Genomic DNA, 24768 nt, shown 5'->3' on the forward strand with positions numbered 1-24768 from the left:
GGCTTTTAAAGGGAAACTGTCACACCAGCAAAACCTGTAAAAATACCGTAGCTTGCAGTTATGATGGGCGTTGCTAACTCGCCAGGGACTTGCCCGGCACTTGCTCTCTCTCTATTGTTTGTTATCTTCCTCCTATCATCATCAGTTCCAGTTTGGTTGACAGCTTAGAAAACAAACAGCATGGCAGCTCCCATGGGTTTATTGTCTTATCCTTCCTTTCAGCTTTAGAGTGAATTAGGAAAAGTTTAATCCACTTGCACTGTTTTATGTTTACATGCTTGATGACAAACAGCCTTATGTTTATAAGTGACAGTTTTCCTGCTAAGTACCTGCACGTCATAAGCATTTGAATTAAAATTACCATATTGAAATCAAATCTGATGTTTTTTTAATTTTTATTTGGTGTGCATTGGAAGAGGGGTAGTCTTATATGGCGAGTATATCCCAAACTCTATATTTTAACTGGAAAAGTTGGGGGTCGTCTTATACGCCCAGTCGTCTTATACGCCGGAAAATACGGTAAATATAGCCAGAAAATAAATCTAAAGACTGCCCAGAGCCACAAAGTCCAATTCTTCCAAAGCCTGGGTCTGGAGTTTTGGTTCAGGCACATCTCTAATTAAATCAGACAGTTCACAATGAAGATCTAAATAGCCCCCTCTCTTTATTACACACACCAACCATAATCCATAAACACCCCATGGATGGTCCGAACTTGAGCAAATACTTGACCAAAGAGATGTCTTGTACTGACGGCCAATAAAGGTAAATTTTGTTAGCAATGTTATGTTCTAATGCTCCCTGCTGGCCTTAAACTCTGTGAATATTAAAAGACCCAGCAACTTGCTTTCCTTTGATCACACTAAGTCCCATTGTTCAGGCTGATGACATTACCCTAACTGCTTCCTAGAATCTCTCATCTTCCCTCTATTTAAGTAATGCTAATTTCCTTCCTTCTAAAGTAAAATCGGAGTCTGCATATAGATTTTAGAGCACTTTAAAATATGGCTCTTAAAACCAGAATTTTGATCTTGGGGCAAAACTCCCAAAAGAAGCCCGTACAGAATGCAGGCAAAGAGCAAGAAATGTGCACAAGCCACATTTGCTGAAAGTGCTCAGACTCTCAGTGCATCAGTGTTGCTCAGGTTCAGCGACCAGAGCATGTCACCTTGAGCCACCCAGTTACTATAACTGGTGATAATAGATTGGCTGGAAACCCTTTGGATGTTAACAGAGCCCTAGTCTTGTTGCACGTCTTTTGTTTTCTTTGGCTTCAGTTACTGACATACCATCTGGAGTTTTAAGCTTAATATTGAGTAACTGGCAAGGGGGCTGCAGGTGCCATACGCTGATTGAAATAAATCCCAAGTGACTGAGATAAGACTGGGGAGAATTTCAGCCATAATTTGACTCCCAAGTGTGTGCAAAAAAACGTTAGAACCACCATGTGATTTTGTAAGATGCTGGGGCTTTTAGCAGGGGGACTGTATCTTGGGAACACCCTGCTCAAAGGACCTCACCTGTGGACCACTAACAGTACCTAGGACCCCCATGAAGCAAAGTACATTTCAAGACAAAGTCAGTCAGCATGTGGATTTTACATCTCTTAGAAGAGTCATCTTTTAAATGGTAAGTGACTCAATCTTAACTCTAGCAGAGTTGCCACTCCTCTATAGTACAGTGTGTTATGCTTTCAAAGCTCTGTACAAACATTAACTAGTTAATCCTCACAACCCCCTGGATTGGGTAGGTAAGGAAGTACTATTATTAACAAATAGATTGTGTTTGATCAAGTATGATTAAAGGCAGGTGACAATGGAGTAACTAACTTTCTTTTGTTGCATTATAACCATTATGGTCTTCTCTGCTGCACTCATTTTGGTTGAGGGCTTTTCCAGCTTAACTTCCCACACAACTGAATCTCCTACCACCTGGCAAGTAATTGCAATTTATCATTTTTATAAAGCTTACTAATAGTAAATGCAACAATAGTGTCTGTATAGCACTTTAGATGTACTTTGCTGTCATGTTGCAGAAGTGCAATTTATTTGCCTCAAGCAGATTTACTGCCCTCCACTTCTATGGGTCTGTTACTCACTTGTCATTGATCTGGATATAAGGATCCTCACACTTTACTGGGTCTAGACATTTGTATCCTCCTTGGATATTGAAACAGGTTTGCTGTGTAGTACAAGTGAAGTTTCTAGTCTCACATTCATTGATATCTGAAACACAAAAATGAGAGGGAGGATAATACAAGGAAAACTCTACAAGATGCCACCCTTGTAAAGTGTGGCCTAGTGGATGGAGCACTGAACCGGGACTCAGGAGACCTGGCTCTGCCACTGACCTGCTGGATGACCTTGGGCAAGTCATTTCCCCCCTCTGGGCCTCAGTTTCCCCCATCTGTAAAATGGGGACTATGACACTGACTTCCTTTATAAAGCACTTTGAGATCTATGGATGAAAACAGCTATATAATAGCTAGATATCATTTATTATTTGTATTTTATTATAATAAAGCAACCTCCCCTATTAAGAGATTGCACCAAAGTATCACCAAACAAAGTACAACCCTGCTCCATCTGGGATGGATTACTAACCTTGTAGTAACTTGAGCTCTTGCGATGTGTTATCCCTATGAGTAGTGCTATTTAGATTGTGCATGCGCCCAGGACCAGAGATTTTTCACTAGCAGAGTCTGGGCCATGTGTGCATAAAAGGCACTGCCAGATCACGGCCATCTTAGTTCCGTCTCTACCATCAGTGCCAGGTAGGGGGAGGCCAGGCAGCAGAGAGGGAGTGTTGGTAGTGCACTGCGCAGCTCAAAGAACTCAAGTTACTACAAGATAAGTAACCCATCCTTCTTCTTCAAGTGGCTGTCCCTATGTGTAATGCACTTCAGATGATTCACAAGCAGTGTCTGTTTCAAGGAGCTGTCTGCCTGGAGTCTTATGACACAGCAGATTGCAGAGCTGCCCTGCCCAAAGAGGCAGTAGAAGCAGCTGCTTACACCAATGCATATTGTCTAGTGAAGGTGTGAATGGAATTCCAAGTTGCTACTCTGCACATGTCAGCAATAGGAACGTTTCTAAAGAAAGCTACCGATGCTGCCTTAGCTCAAGTTGAGGGAGTTCATATGCTGCCCTCAAGGGACATATTGTTCAACTTGTCCCAGAATAGGTGCTGTGGGGGGAGGCGGGTGGTGGCCCGCGGCCCGGGACCCCCACTGGTGCTGGGAAGGCCTGGTCCGGGATCCCCGCTAGTGCTGGGACGGGGGAGGATAGGTGGCAGCGCGCAGCCCGGGACCCCCGCTGGTGCTGGAGGGGAGGGTTGGCAGGGCTGGCAGGTTCCCTACCCAGCTCCGACCGGCATGTCCCTGCAGCTCCTAGGGGGAGGGATGCCCGGGGGGCTCCATGCGCTGCTTCCGCCACAAGTGCCAGCTCCACAGCTCCCATTGGCTGGGAGCCACAGCCAATGGGAGCTGTGAGGGCGGCACCTGCAGGTGTGGGCAGCACGCGGAGCCTCCCTGGACGCTCCACCTAGGAGCTGCAGGAACATACTGGTGGGAGCCGGGGAGCCCCCCAAGGTAAGCACCGCCGCCACGCACCCCAATCTCCAGCCCCAGCCCTGAACCCAAACTGCTACTGCTGGCCCAGAGGCTGCCTGGCTTGGGCAGCCTGAGCCAGCACCAGCTGCTGCAGAAATCACAGAGGTCACAAAGTCACGGAATCCATCACTTCCGTGACCTCCGAGATAGACACACAGCCTTACACATAAGTACTTGTGGCCATATGACTCAACAGTGACGAGCAGGATTTGTCTGGATGTTCTGGGGCTCAAACAGATCTGCGGTATGAGCCTGGTGATGGAGAGGAAATGGTCATCTGGTAAGTATGCCCTGGTTGTAACAGCATCCAGCCTGACCCTGATAAGCTCCATCGACTGTGAGGGTTGCAAGGTGGACTTCTCCAGGTTCACTCTGAGGCCCAGCCTCTCAGACAGATGTAGAAGCATGGCAGTTGCTTCTCATGTTTCCCTGTAAGATTGTCCTTTCAGGAGCCAGTCATCTAAGTAAGGGTAAACTGTCATTCCTTGCAGATGAAAGTGAGCTGCTACCAGTGAAGGTACCTTGGTGAAAACTCTAGGTTCTATCAAGATCCCAAAGGGGAGATCTCTGGTAGTGGTGTTGACTGGCCACAACTCTCAGGAATCTACATTGGGCTGGATGAATGTCTGTATGAATGCAGGCATCCTTGAGACCGACGGGAATGAACCAGTTGTCTGGATCTAGCACCAGGAAAAGGGACAATAGGGTCACCATTCTGAATTTTAGGTGGTGAATGAACTTGTTCATTCCCTGTGGTCCAGAGTGGGTCTCTATCCCCCAGTTTTCTTGGGAATGAGGAAATACCTTGAGCAGACAATCCCTTTCTCCTTGCTGTTGGAGATATTAGTTCTATTGCCTCCAGTTCAAGGTGTGACAATCTCCTGCAGAAGAATGTGCTTGTGCTTTATGTTGATGATGTGGGAAGGTCCAAAGTCTGACAGTCCATGTTCTTGTGAGAATATGCTTGAAAGAGGTCAGGGAGGGCAGTTGGGGAGGAAAGAGAACTAAATAGTGAATCTCAAGGAGACAACCTCTAGGACCCATCTGTCCATTGTGATTTCTGTCCAGGTAGATAGTGGGAAAGTCAGCCTCCAAAGAGAGGGAAAGATCTGAGAGGTTGTGCAGATCTGGAGGGACAGTTAGTGTCTGGCTTTTGCAGGTCCTGTCAAAATACCAGTCTAGATGGTGGAAGATAGTTGACCTTGGGCACCCTTTTTGTGTGTTCCCTGCTGCTTGTGTGGTGGTTCATACTCCCACTAGTGATAAAAGGCAGGTGGGGTTGGTCATCAGAATTGTGGCTCACTGGGTTTCTTCTTCACTGCACATGTATAAATACCCAGCAATCGAAGTGTGGCTCTGGGGGTCTTTCAACAAACTGAGAGACTCATCTGTCTTAGCACTGAATAGAGTGTCACACTCAAATGGAAAATGCCTCAGCATTGAACTTCCTTTGGGACTCCCGAGGAGCGCACAATGAGTGTCTCATCATGGCAATAGTGGCCATGAATCTCTCCACCATGTCCGCTGCGTCTAAGGTCATCTGGAGTGCCAATCTTTTTACCAGCTCTCCTTCATCAAGTAGGGTCTGGAAGTGGTCTCTAATATCCTGAAGCACCATAAGCTGGTTAGCTTGTCATAAATAGTAAAATCATATTTGACCATTAGAGCTTGGCACTTTGAGACTTGGAATTGCAAAGAGGCCAAGGAATGTGCCTTTCTGCCAAAGAGGTCAAGCCTCTTTGCTTCTTTCTCATGCAGCACTGACTAAGCCTGTCTCTGTCGACTATGCTCAGTGGCTGTTGAAACTACCAACAATTTGGGAGGCCAGTGAGAAAATAACTACTGTGACCCTTTTGCAGGTACTAAATACCTCTCCTCAGCCTGTTTGGACACTGGTGGGATTGTGGTGGTTGTCTGCCAGAGAGTCCTGGAGGATTCGAGGATTGCATCTTTAATAGGGAGCACCACCACTCCGGTCCAATCTATGCAAAATGTCTAGCAGTTTGCGTGGTGCTTCCTGGACAGGCCACTCTCGAGTAAGTCTTGGAAGGCCTTTGTATAATTGGGGTGCATAGGGGAAACTGTAATCACAGCATCATCTGGGGAAGAGGACGACAAGGTTACAGGCACAAAATCCTCCTTATGATGCTCTTCATCCTCCTGCTGCTGGAGTTGAGGCTCTTGAGGAGGCTAAGGAGGCACTTCCTCCACCCTGGGATCCCTTATCTCTTTGGGTCCCTTGTGTCTTAAGGTGCGTATATTGTATGATGGTCCCAGAAGAGCCTTGAGACTCAATACCATTACTGCGCAACATTGTAGCCCCTCAATAATGGCGCTGAAGTGCTGGGTACCAGTGAGTATATGGGGGAGAGGGTATCCTCTAGTAGAAGAGTAGTGAGATAGTGTGGAGACTCTCATTATTTTATCAGGGCTCAATGCTCTTTAGGAGTCCTTAGGGACATAGTCTGGGACAGGTGTCTGCTGTAGTCCTCTTCTGACTTTGAGGATTCTGACCTCAGATCCAGAAAGGGAGGCTCTTCATATTGCAGGAGGTGGGAGGGATCTGCCTTTACTCATTGATGGTATCGGAGATAGTCTGCCTCAACCCAACTTGTTGGTGGGGATTGGAAAGTGGTACCACAGAAATATTGGCACCAGTTGAAGTCTTGGTGCAAGGTATTGAGATCTGGAAAGGAGGAGTGACTCCTGTCCTCGCTTACAGACAACCCCCCAACCTAAAGCAAATACTCACCAGCAACCACACATCACTGAACAAAACCACTAACCCAGGAACCTATCCTTGTAACAAACCCCGATGCCAACTCTGTCCACATATCTATTCAAGTGACATCATCATAGGACCTAATCACATCAGCCATACCATCAGGGGCTCGTTCACCTGCACATCTACCAATGTGATATATGCCATCATGTGCCAGCAATGCCCCTCTGCCATGTACATTGGCCAAACCGGACAGTCTCTACGCAAAAGAATTAATGGACACAAATCTGACATCAGGAATCAAAATACTCAAAAACCAGTGGGAGAACACTTTAACCTGTCTGGTCATTCAGTGACAGACCTGCGGGTGGCTATATTACAACAGAAAAACTTCAAAAACAGACTCCAACGAGAGACTGCTGAGCTAGAATTGATATGCAAACTAGACACAATCAACTCCGGTTTGAATAAGGACTGGGAATGGCTGAGCCATTACAAACATTGAATCTATCTCCCCTTGTAAGTATTCTCACACTTCTTATCAAACTGTCTGTACTGGGCTAGCTTGATTATCACTTCAAAAGTTTTTTTTTTTTCCTCTTAATTAATTGGCCTCTCAGAGTTGGTAAGACAACTCCCACCTGTTTATGCTCTCTGTATGTGTGTATATATATCTCCTCAATATATGTTCCATTCTATATGCATCCGAAGAAGTGGGCTGTAGTCCACGAAAGCTTATGCTCTAATAAATTTGTTAGTCTCTACGGTGCCACAAGTACTCCTGTTCTTCTTTTTCCAGTTCTAGGAATAGCAGAAGATTTTCTGGAATCAGAAAGCCAGACAGAGTTGATGGGGATGTCTCCACAGCTCAGATCACTGAAGTAGAGGTCACTAAATCTGACGGTACCAACGAGGGTTTCGGTGTTGAAGAAGCAGTCCCCAATACTGGAAAGTGCTGCAGTTTTGCCCTTTGAAGAAGTCCCAGTCTGTTCCTTCTCAGTATTGTATGGTCCTGCTCTGAAGTAGAAATCTCCCAGTGACTTGGAATGAGGCAGGGACTTCTGCCTCTTCTTAGATTTGAATGGGGAATCTTCCCTCTTGTCCTTATGAATGCACTTGCGTCTCCCTTCCCTGCTCTCCTGAGCCTTTCTGAGCTGGTGAGGGGTGGAGGTCTTGGAACTGCCCAGAGACCAAAGAAGAGGAGCAAATCCTACCTTCTTCAGGTTGATGTACAGGGGCATACTCCTTACTTTCATGTACTTCTCAAAGAGGAACTTTTGGAGCTGAACTCCCTGGACTGCTTTTTCCTACTCAGAAACGACCTGCGGATACCACAGGGGCATACTGGAAGGGACATTGGCTTCCCCCAGGAAGTACAGACAGATATTGTGATAGTCCGTGACCAGGAAGGGCTTGGGGCATGTATTGAAATTTTTGAAACCAGGGATTCTTGGCATACTCCCCACAACCATTGGGTGGGTGGGTGTGGGTGCGAGTATGTATACAGCAATGACTTCCCACCATTGGAAAACGTTTCCAAAAATAGGGAACTAGACCCCTAAATCTATCGCTTAACTATACTATAAAACTAGCTAACTATGAAAATTCTTACAACTTTGAAAACTATTTAGAGAGAGAATCTGAAGAAGTCAGCATGACACTGATGCTCCATCCTAGCCCATGAGCAGTAAAAAGGAACTAAGAGGTAACAAACTAAGAGATAAGAGGGTGGCAGTCTAGCAGCCCCTCTCATCTCTTTGGGGTGGTGCACAAGGAGAGTGGGGATGAATACGTAGACCACACAGCCACTGCTAAAGACCATTCCCCAGTCACGGGTACACAGAGTTCATGCCCAACCTGAAGTGCACTACACGGAGGGACAATCACTCTAAGGAGAACCATTTTTTCATCAGTCCCTCTTTTAAGCCAGGTTTCATTATATTATTAATAGTTTATTTCTCAGTTTCTGGGAGAGCCCTCACAGTGATAGGCACTGCACAAATATAAAAGGAGTCATGGCCCCTGCCCCAAAGAGCTCACAATCTTAAAAGTTAAACAGACAAAGGGGAGGGGAGGGGAGCATAATGTGCCCACATACCAATAATGCAAAGTTTTCTGGGGGAATTGTTGGACATACACGGTCCCCATTTGCCCCTCAACCTTGCCCTTATTAGCAAGCTAATAAATGAAACATTCAGAACACAGGGCACTGATCCAGTGTTATTCAGCATGGGGCCAGGTACACTCTGCTATTGGAAGTGCCATTTGGGGGGAATGAAGGGTTTGGGCATTAAAAAATTCAAACCACACCTGACTCCATGAATGCTGCTACTGAGACGATTAAAAAAAATATCCGTATTGATGAACCCTGCATAACATCTCAACCCTGCAGGATTTCTTTTTCAGTGAATTTATAGAGGGTGGACATTAAAGAAAGAGCAGACTGCTCCTATGCTCACAGCCAGCTTAAAACTGGTTGAGAAGCTGCAGACAGAAAGCTGTATTGAAAGGGAAAAGCGAGTCCAGCGGCTATGGTACAACCACGGCTACAGCTTAATGCAGAACATACAGTACAATACATGGAGATACAATAAAAAAGAAAATGCCCCGGGCACAGTCATGGAAGTCAGTTGCTATCTCTTTCTGATCCTATAGTGCAGGACACACCCATAGATGCAGGGACCAGTGCTTTAGGTTTGAAATTAGCTCTACTCAGTAATATACTTTAATGAGTTAATGGCATTTCAAAAGCTCCAGAGTAAAGTAGGGGCTCTCAGTGGACCCAATCCTCACTTCCCCCATTGGAGTCAGTAGGTGTTTTGCCACTGTCTTCAGGGGGAGCAAAACTGGACCATTAGGTACCTTTCTGTGCAACCCTTACTCACAATAGCAAGCACTTACTCATGCAAATAACCCCATTGATCTCAATGGGATCACTCATGGGAGTAAGCACTCACCAGCATAGCTGCACAATACACCCCCTAATAATATTTCCAACTTTTTGCAATGCTTAGATCAAGCAAACATCTCAAGTCTTGATTCTCAATGAATCAACTTAATTTTCTTTCCAGAACTATGAGCTATTTACTGTTTGGTTGGGTTTTAATTCATGGTTGGAATGTTCTTACCTTGGCAGCTTCTGTTATCATCAAGCAGAACATAGCCAGGGGGGCAGGAACAGTAGTAAGAACCGGGCTCATTCACACATTGGTGCTGGCAAAGGAACTCTGAGAAGCTGCACTCATCCATGTCTGCAGTGGTAGAATGAAGTTTACAGTGCTTTGTGTTAAAGTAAAAAGGACTTTCCCCTGAACAGAACTCTGTCCTAACTACGGTGCCTGTCACCACAAAAATTCATAGAGCTATAGATCATGGTGTTTGCTATTCAGCTCAGTTTAATAAGCCAGATTCAACTTTGATGTAAATCCACTGATTTTACTGAAGTTACACCAGGGTGAATATGGCTCATGGTAGCTAGGAATGAATGTAAATTATTACTTTACTTGAAAAAGGAAAATGATCCAATTTACTATTTTTTACTAAGCCTCACCCATATCAAGCCAGCCTACAACTATTAATAAATGATAATGAAACCCACTCTCAGAAGACCATCCAGTAGGCAAGCCTGTCTAAAAGTGAGACTCTACCCTGAATGAAATGTAGACTGGCACCTTTCTATTCAATATTCCTGCTCAGTGTGTGTAATCCGTCAGGCTAGCTTACTTGACTAACTGAAATAACCTTAGGGGGAGGGATAGCTCAGTGGTTTGAGCATTGGCCTGCTAAACCCAGGGTTGTGAGTTCAATCCTTGAGGGGGCCACTTGGGGATCTGGGGCAAAATCAGTACTTGGTCCTGCTAGTGAAGGCAGGGGGCTGGACTCGATGACCTTTCAAGGTCCCTTCCAGTTCTAGGAGATGGGATATCTCCATTAATTTGTAGTGTTTCTCACTCTTGTTAGCCCTGCAGAGCCAACATAGCTAAGAGAGAGTGAACTGGATTTTATTCCTTTTTATGCATCATCAAGAGAATTGTTTAAGTTCCAGTCAGTTACTTGTCATTCAGGGTACAGTTTGGCCTGCAGAAGCTTTATTACTGGTGATGATGGAAGGAACTTGACTCTTAGGTCCCCAGATAACATTTTTTGTAATCATTTTAATTTTAAACTGACGCCTGTGATCTGGGTCATGACAGACATGGAACTCCAGGGGGCCATTTTTAAATAGCTACTTTTTAGAATACAGTACCAAGGAAGAACATTCAGCCACAAGTAGCCCCGAGACTACTAAGCCATTTTAATTCAGGGTCATCTCTACTATGCGACTGAATGTTGCAGATCATGGGAGTCAAAGTGGTGGGGTGGCCTACAATAGGTTTCTCTATATTTTTAAAAATACAACCAGTTTTGTTAATTCTTCTGGAAGACTATGGCAAAACTAGCTATTGCCTTCAGGAGTGCAGTTGGACTTCATCAGTGCAATTTTTTAAAGCTCTTTGCTATGTGTAATCAATTCTGCTGTGTCACCAGAGTATTTACGCACCTTAGGGCCCACTCCTGCATGCTTGGTACATTCAAAGGCTCCTGTTGACTTCGGGGGAGGGAGGGCGTTGGTGGGTGAGAAACACAGGGTCAGGCCCATAATGACTTGCTGACAGTTCTCTGTGCAGCTATATAGGGGACCTAGCTCTCCTCCTGCAAGGAGCTGAGTGCCTCACTTCCCATTCATGGCAGCTGAAGGTGAAGGCATTCAGCACCTTTTTAGCTCTGGCACTCAGTAGCAGAAGTACACCCTCCATTAACCTGCAGGTACAAGGGGAGGATTTGGGTGTAGAGCAGAAGCTTTGCAAATAACGGAGTCTGTCCATGTCATCTATTCTGTTTGGTGCATCAATGCATCAAACTGAAATGTTACTTCACAACTTTTTAATTAAGCTTTCTCTACAGGTGAGGTAGCATTGAATGAAAAGCTAGAGAGTGAAAGGATACATTGCTCTTATTTCCTGTATTGTCAGAAAACCTGTTTCTAATTGTCCATGTGATTGGCCATTTACTTATATCTCACTTCACAGGTAGAACTACCCATGGAACATAGGTATGTTTTGGTTATCCAGATGTTACAGACCTGACCTAGCTCTAATCTAAGACATAGAAGTAAAAGGCCTCTCCTCAAACGAATGGTAATGAGTGTGTGTGTGTGGAGTCTTCCCTCGCAGTGAGCTATGGGTTTGAGTCTATTTTATAAAGGGAAAAATCTTTTCTGGAAAGCAAAGCCTTCCCTCCAAGAGAGTGACACCAGTCCCAGCAGAAATCCTACATCCCACCCCTGCAGCAGCCTTGAGTCAGTTATTTCCTGGCATTCCAATATGGCTTAATATCATCATCCTAGCTCAGTGCAGGTCTCCCAAAATGCCTAGAGATCTTTAAAATAACGGGGAAGCTGAGCAGCCTTTCAAATCTCTGATTAAAAACAGAAATGCTGGTTTTCATTCTTTTTACTCTTGATTTGCTAAATCAACATAATTTGCAGAATTTTGTGTTTAAGTGAGAAAGCAGGACCCCAATGTTCCACATGGAATCATGTCTGAGGGGAAAGCACATGCAAGGAAGGTCACTGTTAATCATTTCTTTATTCCCCTGCTTAGTTAATAAGAGAACATAACATAAGAACGGCCATACTGGGTCAGACCAAAGGTCCATCCAGCCCAGTATCCTGTCTACCGACAGTGACCAATGCCAGGTGCCCCAGAGGGAGTGAACCTAACAGGTAATGATCAAGTGATCTCTCTCCTGCCATCCATCTCCACCCTCTGACAAACAGAGGCTAGGGACACCATTGTATGTGTATTTTTCCCATGTGCATTACTTTACATTTATCCACATTAAATTTCATTTGCCATTTTGTTGCGCAATCACTTAGTTTTGTGAGATCTTTTTGAAGTTCTTCACAGTCTGCTTTGGTCTTAACTATCTTGAGCAGTTTAGTATCATCTGCAAACTTTGCCACCTCACTGTTTACCCCTTTCTCCAGATCATTTAGGAATAAGTTGAATAGGATTGGTCCTAGGACGGACCCTTGGGGAACACCACTAGTTACCCCCTCCATTCTGAAAATTTACCATTTATTCCTCCTCTTTTTTCCCTGTCTTTTAACCAGTTCTCAATCCATGAAAGGATCTTCCCGCTTATCCCATGACAACTTAATTTACAAAGAAACAAAGGCTTGAGTCTGAGCCGCCAGTTCCTGAGTACTTATTCCCAGCTCTGACACAGACTCCCCTGCGCAAATCACTTCAGCTCTCAGTCTGGTTTCCCCAATCTTTAAAATGGGGGGGAGAGGGGAAATATATTTAACTACCTCACCAGGGTGTTGTAGGGATGAGTAAGTATCTATAAAGTGGTTTATAGAGGGAGCATGCTCGATATTGTTGTTATTAACTTCAGGCCATGAAGCTACTTTATCAACAGGGAGTGTGAAAAAACAGACACCGCTTTACATCTTGTGTAATCCTGCTAAAGCCAGAATTTGGACCAATGAGCATGTTTGAACAAGGCAGCATTTCACTGCCAGAACAAGGACATAAGAATAGAATTTTAAAGGTATTCAACATTGCGAGGTCTAAGTCCCATTTTCAAAAGGGACTTAGACATTTAGGAGACTAACTCCCACTGACGTTCACTGACACTCAGGGTCCTAAGTGCCCAACTCACTTTTGAAAGTGAGACTTAGGCTCCTGAGTTACGCATTGCAGTGCTGAGCAGAATAACCCCTAAATACCTTTAAAATCTGGGCCTGAGTCCCTTTCTTTATAATTAGGCTTACAAAGAACAATGGCTTAACATACACTGCATGTCACATGTTTTTTCTCTCAAACACAGCCCTTTACATCTGTTTAGTGTAAATTAAAAAACAAATATTTTCCAGTGAGGTTTTTTCCTTCCAAGAAATATTGGCTGGATTCTCTCATTTAAACAGACTGTGGGGACACTCACGAAAGAAGTAAGCCTAACTATTCTTTTTCAATTAAGCAAAATAAAACAACAAAAGGAAAACGAGAGAGGGGAAAAGAACAATGTTGTAATAATTTTCCAATAATACTGCTACATGGTGGATGGATCGCTCCTATCTGATTAGATTCAACAGTGCTCATGAGGATGTTTCTTGTTTCTTTAAATCTGTAGCAGGCAGGAAGGGCTGGAAAATGTTTGGGAAAGTTCTGCAGTAAAGCAGGGCAAGAGAGATAACGTGTGCTTAAGTACCTGTTGAATTAAAGTAAGCTATTTGCTGTATCAGGGCAAGAGTAGATTTTGGAATAATGCTATTTTATTTATGCCAATAAAGTTCCTTGGTGAGTGTTAGAAGAAAGCAACTCTTTTCTGTGGTTCTTTACCATTGTCACAGAACAGTTCTAATGTTTAATCTATTTCTTTAAAACCATTATGAGAAAAAAACAAACACCACCATTGATTTTTGTGTGGTTTCTTGCTTTTACCCTCCTGTTTAACAGAAATTAGGAAGAGATGAATTGCTCTACTGGATTGGATAGGTAGATATATCCTACTTCTAACAGTGGACCATATTTGAAACTTCAGAGGAAGGCACATAAAAAATAATACATTACAACAAATGATTTAAATACAGTTAACCCCCTCCCCGCACCCAATCACTGAAGACAGTTACCGCTGCAGCTAATTCCATCAGCTTCCAGTTCATAGCCAGGATCACAGCGACAGAGAAAAGAGCCATATGTGTTGACGCAGTTTTGCACGCAAGGGTTCTGGGTTGTACATTCATTCACATCTACGGGAAACCAATACTCAGTTTATCAATGACTTCTCCCAAGGCACTGCATCTAATTAATTATTATTACAATCAAACATTAGAAAGGACTTAATAGTACAGGCACAGCAGTTTCGTTTGGTTCTCTTGCAAAGATTTGACTCAGTTTGTATTGTTATTGGTATTTAAGGCTGATAATTGTAATGAAAAAAGTGGTTGGAAACACAGGCCATGCTGTATGTAAAGCAATTGGGAACATCTTCCCTAATGCTGTTGCTGAGGCACTAGATAGCATTGAATATGAGATCAGAGATCTCATATTTAACAAGTCTGCCAGCTCTTGAATCTACCCCTAGTGAGGGAAGAGGGTCACTTACAACCGAGACTTCTTGGGGAAAAAGCTGCTTGATCTGTCTAAGATCAGAAAATAACAAGAAAGACTGGGATAAACTATTTACTGCAGATGCTTCCTTGTTTATCTAGTAATTATAAGAGTCTCCGACTGATTTAATCTGAGCAAGACCAGGCCAAAAGCAGCAGGATAAATCTAGGGAATGCTGATGTAATGAGGAAATGATCCTTATAGAATACTGTGGCTACCATAAAGTAAAGACTTTCCTTTTAGGAAACTTGCAACTGCTGGAGTGTCTTTATCCCATTAACGCTGGGCCATTCCCTGAGAAGCTGCTTTGAAGTATTTTACTGTTCAAGAACAGAAATATAACGTTGATCATGAGATCACAGAGGCTCTGATCCAGTAAGGCACTTAAACACATTAGAGAGGAAGAATGGTCCAATAGGGCATTAACCTGGGACTTGGGAGACCTGGATTCAATTTCCTGCTCTGCCACAGACTTCCTAGGCGATTTTGGGCAAGTCACTTCATCTCTCTGTCAGTTCTCCATATGGAAACTGAAGCTAATGGTACTGTCCTACCTCACAGGGGTGTCATGAGTATAAATACAGTAATGATTAAAAGGTGCTCAGATACTACAGTGATGGAAGCCATATGAATACTTACAGGAACGTTTACCCTGCAAGCTGAAATTCCAGCACAGGGAGACATGCCTGCAGGATCGAGCTAGCATGCTAAAACAGAGTGCGGTTGTGGCAGGTTGCCCTGAGTATGTGCCTAACAGCTTGGACAGAGATGTACTTGGGGTGGCTAGCTGCTCACACCACAGTGGCTACGCTCTATATTTAGCACACTAGCTCAATCAGAGCTAGCACAGCTGTGTCTCCTCCAGCTCAAAGTGTAGCCATACCCTATAACAGACAGTGTAACACACGTGAACTCAGCAGGATATTCATGTTCTTAAAGTTACACACACGCTTACGTGCTTTGCTGGGCTGGGGCCAACACTGCAGTAGTCATTGCTTGTATACAGTACCTTGGCATGATCGTCCATCATCATTAAGGGTAAAACCTGGATTGCATGTACAGGAGTAGGAACCAGGTACATTGGCACACAGCTGCTGACAGTAACCATAGCGACATTCATCTATGTCTAAAAATAAAAAAAGATTTGAAGTACAGACAAGATTGTAGTTGTACTTGCCATACATAGCATTAGATAAACTCATATAACCATAGGACTAAAATCTACTCATAGCGAGGGGGGAAGGGATTAACATATGATATTCTGACTCCAGAACTTGAACAGCCAAAGTCCAAAGCATTCAGATGGAAGGTTGTTCAAGTCCATATCTCCCCAAGACAACACAGCAATACATTTGGTTATAAATAGCTGAAATATAATTACGGGAGCTGATTGGTTCCATAGTCAGTTGTAAATGATTCTGCTCAATGTGCTACATTATCAAAAAGCCCAGGTCACACGGCATCAGAAGCTACTCTTGATTTGTGTCTATTAGAGTATAGCACAAAATATTATACTGTTTTTCTGTAATGGTTAGGTTGTAATCCTGGTCACTTACACACATATATCAGGGCTATTCACATAATAAGGTGAGCAGGATTTAGCCCCAAAAGCTGCTTTTAGTCTTAGACGTGGCAATCTTTAAATATTTTTATCACCCTGAAAACTATTTTTATGGGACTGTTTTCACTGGCTTATGAGGAAACTTTAAAATATAGGAATTCATAGCGTCGCTAAAATAACTGTTTTTTTGTTGAACTGCAGCATGAACAATCATTGCATTTGACTGTCATGAGCAAGAGACAAGATTGAAAGACACAAGCATAATGTAAATTTACTCTCTGATGGCACTGGAACCTAATAAACATGATTATGAAAGTTAGGAAGAGCTTTACTCCTTGCTTCAGAGCAGAAATAAAACACCTGATGAATTGTCTCTTTTGTGGCAATTCATTTTCTTTTGGATCAGCTGCCTTCTAATTTATGGGGTTGTTTTTTGGCTGTCCTCAAAACTTCATATCCTTCCAATAGTGAGTAAAAGTTTATGACCTTGCTTAGATTTTTCTTTATGGGTGATTCAAATAAGCTCTCAGAGCAAATACTGCACTGATATTCAACTTCTATCTCTAGTGACAACCCAAGCCTTGTAGTGACTGCAGATGGGAAACACGATATTGGAAGACGTTCCCTATATGAGTGCTTCCTGTAAACAAAGTCAAGGGTGAATGGTTTACTGGAATAGCAACTCATTCTTCTCTCTCTCTCTCTCTTTCTCTCTCTCTCTTTTTTTTTTTTTGAGCTGGAAAGTACTGCCGTGATTGGAAAAACTATAATTATATAAAAGTCTGTGGTGATCTGGAAAAATAACAACTCAGTTTGATGAAAGCTTAACAAATTTGCACTTGGAGAACCAGACCTGAGCTTCCTCAAAACTGCATCCCTAAGACACTCCGGTGGAATATTAAGTGATAACATCCAGCCAGTGAATCACTAAGGTAGACATAGAAAACCAGTCAAACAAACACTTCCTTGAGTGAGGGGATGATTCTTGGCTGAATGACCAGTGGCGATGAGAACCTGCAGCATTCATGGAGTTCAGTGGAAATTGTGGTGCTGACCACCTCTGAAAATCAGGACATATGTTTCCCGCAACTTTTGAAAGCTGCATTTTCTGAATTTGATTTTCTTGGTTGACTCTTGCTCCCCTTACTCACAAGGGTATATCCACTGGGCCTGAGTCTTCTCTCAGCCATACCAGTTCCATGCTGGTGAAACTCCTTTGATGTGAATGGAGTTCCACTGGCATAAGCCAATTAGACTTATTGTCTTCCATCTGTTTACTAGAGTGAGTAAGGAAAGCAGGATTTGCCATTTATGGTGTCAGTTATATCAGAAGTATCTCCAGAAGCTCCAACACACGTGAAAATCAGAATATTGATAGTTTCAGTTTTGTCTGTCACACACAAATGCACAAATTGCAGTTCATTGTTTGTCATTTATCATGTACTTTTTGGCATAATATAGGCATTCTCTGACGTCTTACTTCAAATTGGTTATGTTCCTGGTTTGGATTTTAAAGCAGAAATTAGGTGTTAAAGACTATTTTATCCAACAGAATATTTGAATTGTTTAGGTGATTTTATATTACCATGAAGAATGGACAACACTGGGTAGCTACTAGCTAGCTTTATCAGGTTTAAGTTTTTGGGTTTGAGTGGCAATTTTGTCAAAGAAATGGCTCAGGAAGCTAGGTTAAACAGGGCAAAAGTAATGGAAATATGTTTAAAAGTATTAAGGGGCACTGATTTTCACCTTTAATAGATTTATTTTCTGTTTTAGTCCAATACCAAGATGACCCACATACCAGTGACAGGTGTGTCATACAAACGTCTAGATAGATAGGTTAAGCCCTAATCCTGCAAAGTTTTATACACATTCTCAACTTTAAGCAGGTGAGTACTTCTGTTCTCCTCAGTGGCACCACTCACAGCACTGAAAATGTAGTACATGCTTAAGTCTTTGCAGGATCAGGACCTACAATTATAAAATCTCCAAGCCAGGGACTTTGTTTTTGTAGGAACCCTTTTCCTGACTGGCTCCTCTTGGCACCACTGTGTAACTACTGTGCTGGCACTTACAGGCTAAATATTAAATAGCAACAACAACAACAATTTGGTTAGACAGATGTGCTGTTCTTACTAACAGTGAAGAAATGTACCAACAGAGACTGCCTTTGTAAACTCAACCCAGCCCTCCAAATACTTTTACATTATCTTTTTTTTTTTTTTTTTTTTTTTGCCATGTGCCCAGTGGAAATGGATTCTCCAGGGCCTGTGGAAAAGCAGAGAACTGAGAAGACTCTTTGACATTTTTGGAAAAATGCGGAGGAGTTTTTTCAGCACAGCTTTTCTTCTTACATCTCTGCATTGCTTTGTGGTGATCTTCCCCACCCTTACTCACAGTTACCTAAATCAACCATTGAGATGTTATTGTCTCTTTAAAATAGCATAAACAGATACTCTTGGGCAAACTCAGCTCAGCAGGGCAACAACTATGGGTCTCTGATACTTACACCAAGCATCAAAGTGCTTGAATTCTGACTCGGGGCCAAATCCTGGTTCCTGCACATAGCTCATGTACTTGGGTTGTGCACAAGGGAACTACATGGGGATCATCACATACCAGGGCATGGTGCAGAACACACACACACAACCCCATGCACAAGATTAACCCAGTGCATCCATAATATCACAGATCACTCACTAGCCCAAACTCCCCACCTCAAGAGGCATGCTGAGGAGTCACACCTCTGTGGAGTCTGGAGTCACACAGAAAGTGCATAGGCTTCCTGAATGACCTATCTGTGACATCTTCTACCCCAGGAGGCAGAATGACTCAATTGCCACTGAACATAGGGTTTTCTGTGGCCCTTACTAAACCAGAGAATTTATCACTACGCCTTCTCTTTCCCAGGTCTCTAGGAGAATAGCAGTTACAGGAACCTGCTCTAGAATTAAAGGTGCAGGGGACTTGATAACTTCATATCACCCCCAGGTGAGTTACACAGCAGCTTTTAGCAGAAGTTAAAAAAGCAGCCATGCAATCCTCCATTCCAATTGCTAGACAGGAGGAGGAGATGAGAAATAAATTCCAAGGACAAATTCCAAGGAAAATGAGCAGGGAAATCCCATTCTCCTTCCAGCTGAGGTGGTGTGACACTGAAGTCCCATTTTGGAGAACAGATGGGCAAACAGCCTGTGCTGAGAGGGAAAAAAAGCAGGAAGAGAGTGTAACAAGAACACTAAAAACACATTCAGTCATGTCTCTGACTTATATGACTTGGCCTAAAATTAAAGCCCATGTCAGTGCCTGTGATACTGATTGAGGGGAGTGGGTGAGGGAAGTGGTAGAGTTTGCACCTTTGCTGTTGCTGCTATTTGGTAGGGTTTGGTTTTTCACATTGTAGGGCACTGCAGACACTGAGAGATTGACTCTCTGCAGCTGACAGAGAGAAGAGCTCTGAATCTGCTGAAACAGCGCTGGTTTCAGACTCACATGTTTGCTTGTGTCCAAGATTTTCCAGTGGGTTCACTGCTCTGTTTCTTGATGTTATCGTTACTGAGCTCCTGGTCTCTAGTAATGTAAGCGCCGTAGGTCAGGATTATGACCATGTGGAAAGGACATGTGTTGCTGGTATGTCATATTTTTATGAACTAGAATATACAAAAGGGGCTGCTTTCATAGTGGAAATCAGTAACATGGATACCATTCATATGGCATTGCCATTTTGTTCCATGTGGGAGTCTTTTTGCCAAGCATACTATTGGCACTTAACAAATAAGAAAGATGTTAGTTTTCCACATAGGCCAAGGGTGAGCTCTGTATTTGACAAAGACTCTCAGTGATGTCAGTTCAGTTCTGTACCACCATATGCACATAACAGAATCCTAAATTGTCCAAAACTATGGAAGATTTTGAACACAGAAGAAATACGAAAATTATGGAATTTGGGAGACCCATGATAACAATCCAACTTTAATTATCATCAAAACATTGGGGAGACAGAAAGAGACCAGAATTATGACTAGAATGAATTGTATTAATCAGATGGACACTGATTTTCCAGAATCACTGTAGAGCAGTGGTTTTCAAACTTTTTTTCTGGGGACCCAGTTGAAAAAAATTGTTGATGTCTGTGACCCAACGGAGTTGGGGTATGAGGGGTTTGGGGTGTGGGAGGGGCTCTGGGTTTGGGGGGGGGCCTCAGGGCTGGGGGTTAGGATACGTGAGGGGGTCAGGACTCTGGGCTGGGGCAGAGGGTTGGGGTGCAGGAGGGGGGCAGGGCTCTGGTTTGCGGTGCAGGCTCTGGGGTGGGGCCAGGGATGAGGGGTTTGGGGTGCAGGAAGGGATTCCAAGTTTGGGGGGCTCAGGGCTGGGAAAGGGGATTGGGGCACAGACTTACCTCTGGTGGCTCCTGGTCAGCAGCACAGCCAGTGTGTACCGCAGACCACACTGCGCCCCTGAAGTGGCCAGCAGCATGTCTGGTTCCTGGGCGGAGGTGTGTGACTCTCGCCCGCAGGCACCGCCCACCCCCCAATTCCCATGGCTGGTTGCCGGCCAATGGGCATGCGGAGCTGGTGCTCTGAGCAGGGGCAGAGCGCGGAGCCCCATGGTCCCCCTGCTGGCCGCTTCTGGGGCACAGCGCGGTGTCAGAAAAGGTAGGTACTAGCCTGCCTTAGCTGGGCAGCACCACCGACAGGACTTTTAACATCCCGGTCGGCGGTGCTGACCAGAGCAAGGTAACCCAGCGCCTTACATGCCACGACTTGCTAGTGGGTCGCGACCCATGGTTTGAAAAACACTGCTCTAGAGAATATATATCAACACTCCAGAAGAACATACCTAAACACTGGCCTTCTAAGAGCCAATAGCCCTCAGTGCAGGAGCAGGTGTATCCTCCTTCAGTGTTTATGCAGATCTGGGTGGGGTTACACTGGTGTGACTCGGAAGCACATTCATCAATATCTGAAATACAGAAATGTAGCAACAAAGCTTTATATAATTATTAAAACAAATGCTGAGTTTATTTTAATTGTATGGACACTTGAAATATATCAGAGAATGAATCTGAGAAGAAATCAAAGGAAGTTGGACATACTCAGTGTTTGAGGCATTGCACAGAAATCCATAGAAAACTCCAAGTTGTGAGGTGCTGAAGTCAGTGGGGAAGGTACTCCACACCTCTCAGAAGGTGCTCAGATCCCTGCAGGATCAATCCCATAAAAGCGATTGTTTTCTAGAGCTGATCAAAAAAATGGAATTTCCATCGCACCGGACATTTTTGGTGGCTTAATTGCAAAGATTAATATCAACCTACCCAAAATAAAACATTTCATTTCAATTTCCCTGATTTCTTGTTGAAAATTTCAGTGAAACCCTATTTTCAAAGAGGAAGAAGAGCTCTGTGTATGCTCGAAATCTTCTCTCTCTCACCAACAGAAGTTGGTCCAATAAAAGGTATTACTTTACTCACTTGCCTTTCTAATAGGAAAACGTTTCACTCAAAAAACATTAACTAGCCCTACTGATTTCAATGCATTTGGCATTTTATTACCACCTTCTTTGTTTTTTTTTTATTTGTTTGCAAATAATTCGATATCATATAAACTGAGATACTGTAACCTAATTGATTTAAAAATTGCATTATTGGAACCCTCAAGCTGACCCCAACACTTTGGCTGCTGGTGCTCCCCAATCCATTCTCTGCAATGCCTCAACACTTTGGGAATTCTAGCAGATCATAGAAAACGCATGTCTCCACATCCACCAGGGCCTTAACAATGTCCCTCACTGCCACTTGAAGTCCCGAAGCTCTTTTGGACCCATGTGTTTAACCTTCACCAATGCAATTGCAACTCTGAAGTTTGGAAAGTCAAATAGAGTTCACAAGAAGTTACAAACACCCTGTGAAATACCCAATGCAGAAGATCTGTGGCTTTGATTTCCTGTGAAGCTCATGGGCAACCCTAAACCGCATCTGCACAAACCATGGCAGATGCAGATACTTGCCGCACAAATGGAAAATTAAAGACTCTCCAGTGTGCAACTGTGGTCACCCAGAACAGACCATGGAACATATAACAACTCAATGCCTGATTCACAAATACGAAGGCGGCATCACAGCGATACCCTCCACTAATCTTGACGCAATTATCTGGCTTAACCATCTGAATGTAAAATTATAGTTCTTGCTCTACATCAGCCATACAAAGAAGAAGGTTGATTAAAAATGCCTTTTGGAGTCATAAGTTCAATTTGAATCCCTCCTTGTCCAATATCTTTCCCAGTGTTTCTGGCATTGCGTTTGGCTCTAGAGGTCAGAAATGGAATAGTCAGATGATAAATAGTGAGATTCTTTCAGCCAACTTAGATATCTATGTTTTATTGATGATTTTAAAATTATTCTTGATTCCATCATACTGTGCACTGGCCTTTGCTGAGTTATCATGTCATCATATTGATGCTACTCCCTCAAACCCTACCTTGCTGTTTTGTTAACCCCAACATTGTTGTGTCATGACTGAAATCTGCTTGTAAGCTGGGGATCACACTTTCCACAGCTGTCATATGTTATTTGTCTTAGTATACTGAAAACCCTTGGGGGTAGAGCTTGTATATTCCTCTGCATGTAGACTGCACATTGTGGGTACCAGCCAAATACAGATAACAGGTAACAATTATGGTAATGTGTTTTTCATCAAAATGCATTCAGTTTTTTACTTATGCTTTTTATTTTAAATGCAGGAACGTGGGACCCTACCAGCCATGACTGCTGTTGCCCAAGTTCTTGGCGGGGCTTGGACCTGCACCTTACAAAAGGCTGCATTCAGGCCATGCCCTCATTCCATGCTCACAACTCCCAGTGCCATTAATGGCAGAGGCACCGTTTGGTCCAAAGTGTGGGCAGGAGGAGGATCTCAAGGTATTATGTGGTGCAAATAGTGTTTGAAGAGTATTGACCTTCCTTCACTGTTTTCTCTTCATTCTTTATGCACAGTAGCTCCCCTACCCCTCTAAACTCAGGTACTTGAAGCAGGTATAAGACTTACCTTCACCTAAAGCAGTGGGCTGCTCTGAAATCAGCTCTGCTCTATGCGTTGGCCTTGTGAGGAGACTGCTAAAGAGTTACATGGAATGTACCTATTTCTAGAAATGAAGGCATCACTGCTGTTGTCTGTCTCCACTACCTACTGGGAAGAGTCCTTAGCTTACTTTCAAACCATAGTCTTCCGCCCAGGTAGAGGAGACAATTCAACCTCTATTTCCATTTGAAAGCAAAATTTGGACAACGAGGGCTACAAGCAATGCTTTTGCCACCTTAGGAAAACTGGCCATTTTCCACTTCTACTAGTGTGCAGTCACCCACCCAAAACATTTTGCTACCCATGGGGGTCACCTGATTGACTTGCATGGTAAGGCTGGTATGAACTGCATGGGGCAGCAACATAATGGCCCATGAAAACTGTAAACATTATGGGCAGCTTCATAGCCCTGGATTAGGTCTTAATATAAACATTCAACCTTTATGTTCCACCTCATTGGCTGGCTTCCTCCAGGGCAAGCCCCACCAATGATGCACATTTAAAACTTTGAAAGCCCCAGTCAGTGGAATAAAATAAATATTATTTGGCAAGTTGCCTTCTCAGTTCAAATACATAGAGTAATTCCAGTATAATATGTAATGCTCATGTCTGCCAGCCTGTATTTACATGGCGTTGGCTTGTTAAGTGATGGATGACAGTTATACCCTGGGAAAAATATCTGCCCAGGAATTTAGTAACCTTTGCCTATATCCTTGAAAGAAGATGGGGCAGGGAGATGGCAGGTGCAGAGGGACTGGCAGCACTGCAGCAGCTGCCGCCTGTTCCCAGCCTTCCTGTTAGCACAGAGGCACAGGCAGTGAGAACTCCATATCATCTCTCAGATTGGTGCTCTGATAAAGATGAAATTAAACATTTAATAGGGAAAAAGCAAACCAACCGGGGCAAAAACTACCTATAAAACAGTGACCCATAGACAGGTTGCCCATACTGAATACATTGGACTTAAATACCTGCAGGAAAAATACATTCAACCATGCCAAGAACATTCTTTGGCATCCTTTGGTACAGTGGAAAATTAAAAGTAAAAGTCATATAACTGTAGCGCATTCTGTGAAAGTCACTTCCTTTTCTAGTTGGAGAGCATGTCATTTCTATCCCATTCTCAATACAAGGACAAAGGGCTAGGTGCGTGCTCCCTGGGCTTTTTCCTGCTATCTCCACACACCATGATATATATAGCATCAATAATACTTATCGCTTTGCTAGTGATTTTCCTTTCAAGATACTTCATAAAGTATGACCTACTTAATGCGGGGGTGGTGAGTTTTGTGGTTAAACCACTGGACTGGGACTTGCTTTAGTGCAGTTCCCTTGTTATTTTGGTCAACTTATTTAGGCCCCATCCTCAAAGGTAATTGGGCATCTAATGTGCATTGATTTCAATGGATGTTAGATGCCTAAATACCTTTGAGGATCTGGGCCTGAATCTCTCTGGGCTTCACTTCCCATTTGTAAAGTGAGGCTAGTAATATTTCCTCTCACACACAACTTGTCTCTCTTGTTTGTTTACACTGCAAGCTTTTTAGGGCAGGAATTCTCTCCCCCTCTGTTCAGCACCTATGTACAATGAGGTTTGCTTTTGAATGGCCCCTCTAAGTGATACTGTAATACTAATT

General features: G+C 43.5%; 1 protein-coding gene across 1 annotated transcript in view; it reads right to left on the reverse strand.

The window, feature by feature from the left end:
- Positions 1-24768, reverse strand: part of FBLN5 (fibulin 5) — a 74533-nt gene that overhangs the window by 15897 nt on the left and 33868 nt on the right. The window contains exons 5-9 of the mRNA XM_005285410.5: positions 20892-21014; positions 15501-15617; positions 14011-14130; positions 9461-9583; positions 2099-2225 (exon numbers count right to left, since the gene is read on the reverse strand). Of these exons, the coding sequence (XP_005285467.1) occupies positions 2099-2225; positions 9461-9583; positions 14011-14130; positions 15501-15617; positions 20892-21014 (610 nt within the window). The remainder of the gene's footprint in view (positions 1-2098; positions 2226-9460; positions 9584-14010; positions 14131-15500; positions 15618-20891; positions 21015-24768) is intronic.

The sequence above is a fragment of the Chrysemys picta genome, chromosome 4 (assembly GCF_011386835.1).
Source record: "Chrysemys picta bellii isolate R12L10 chromosome 4, ASM1138683v2, whole genome shotgun sequence".
Lineage (NCBI taxonomy): Eukaryota > Metazoa > Chordata > Testudines > Emydidae > Chrysemys > Chrysemys picta.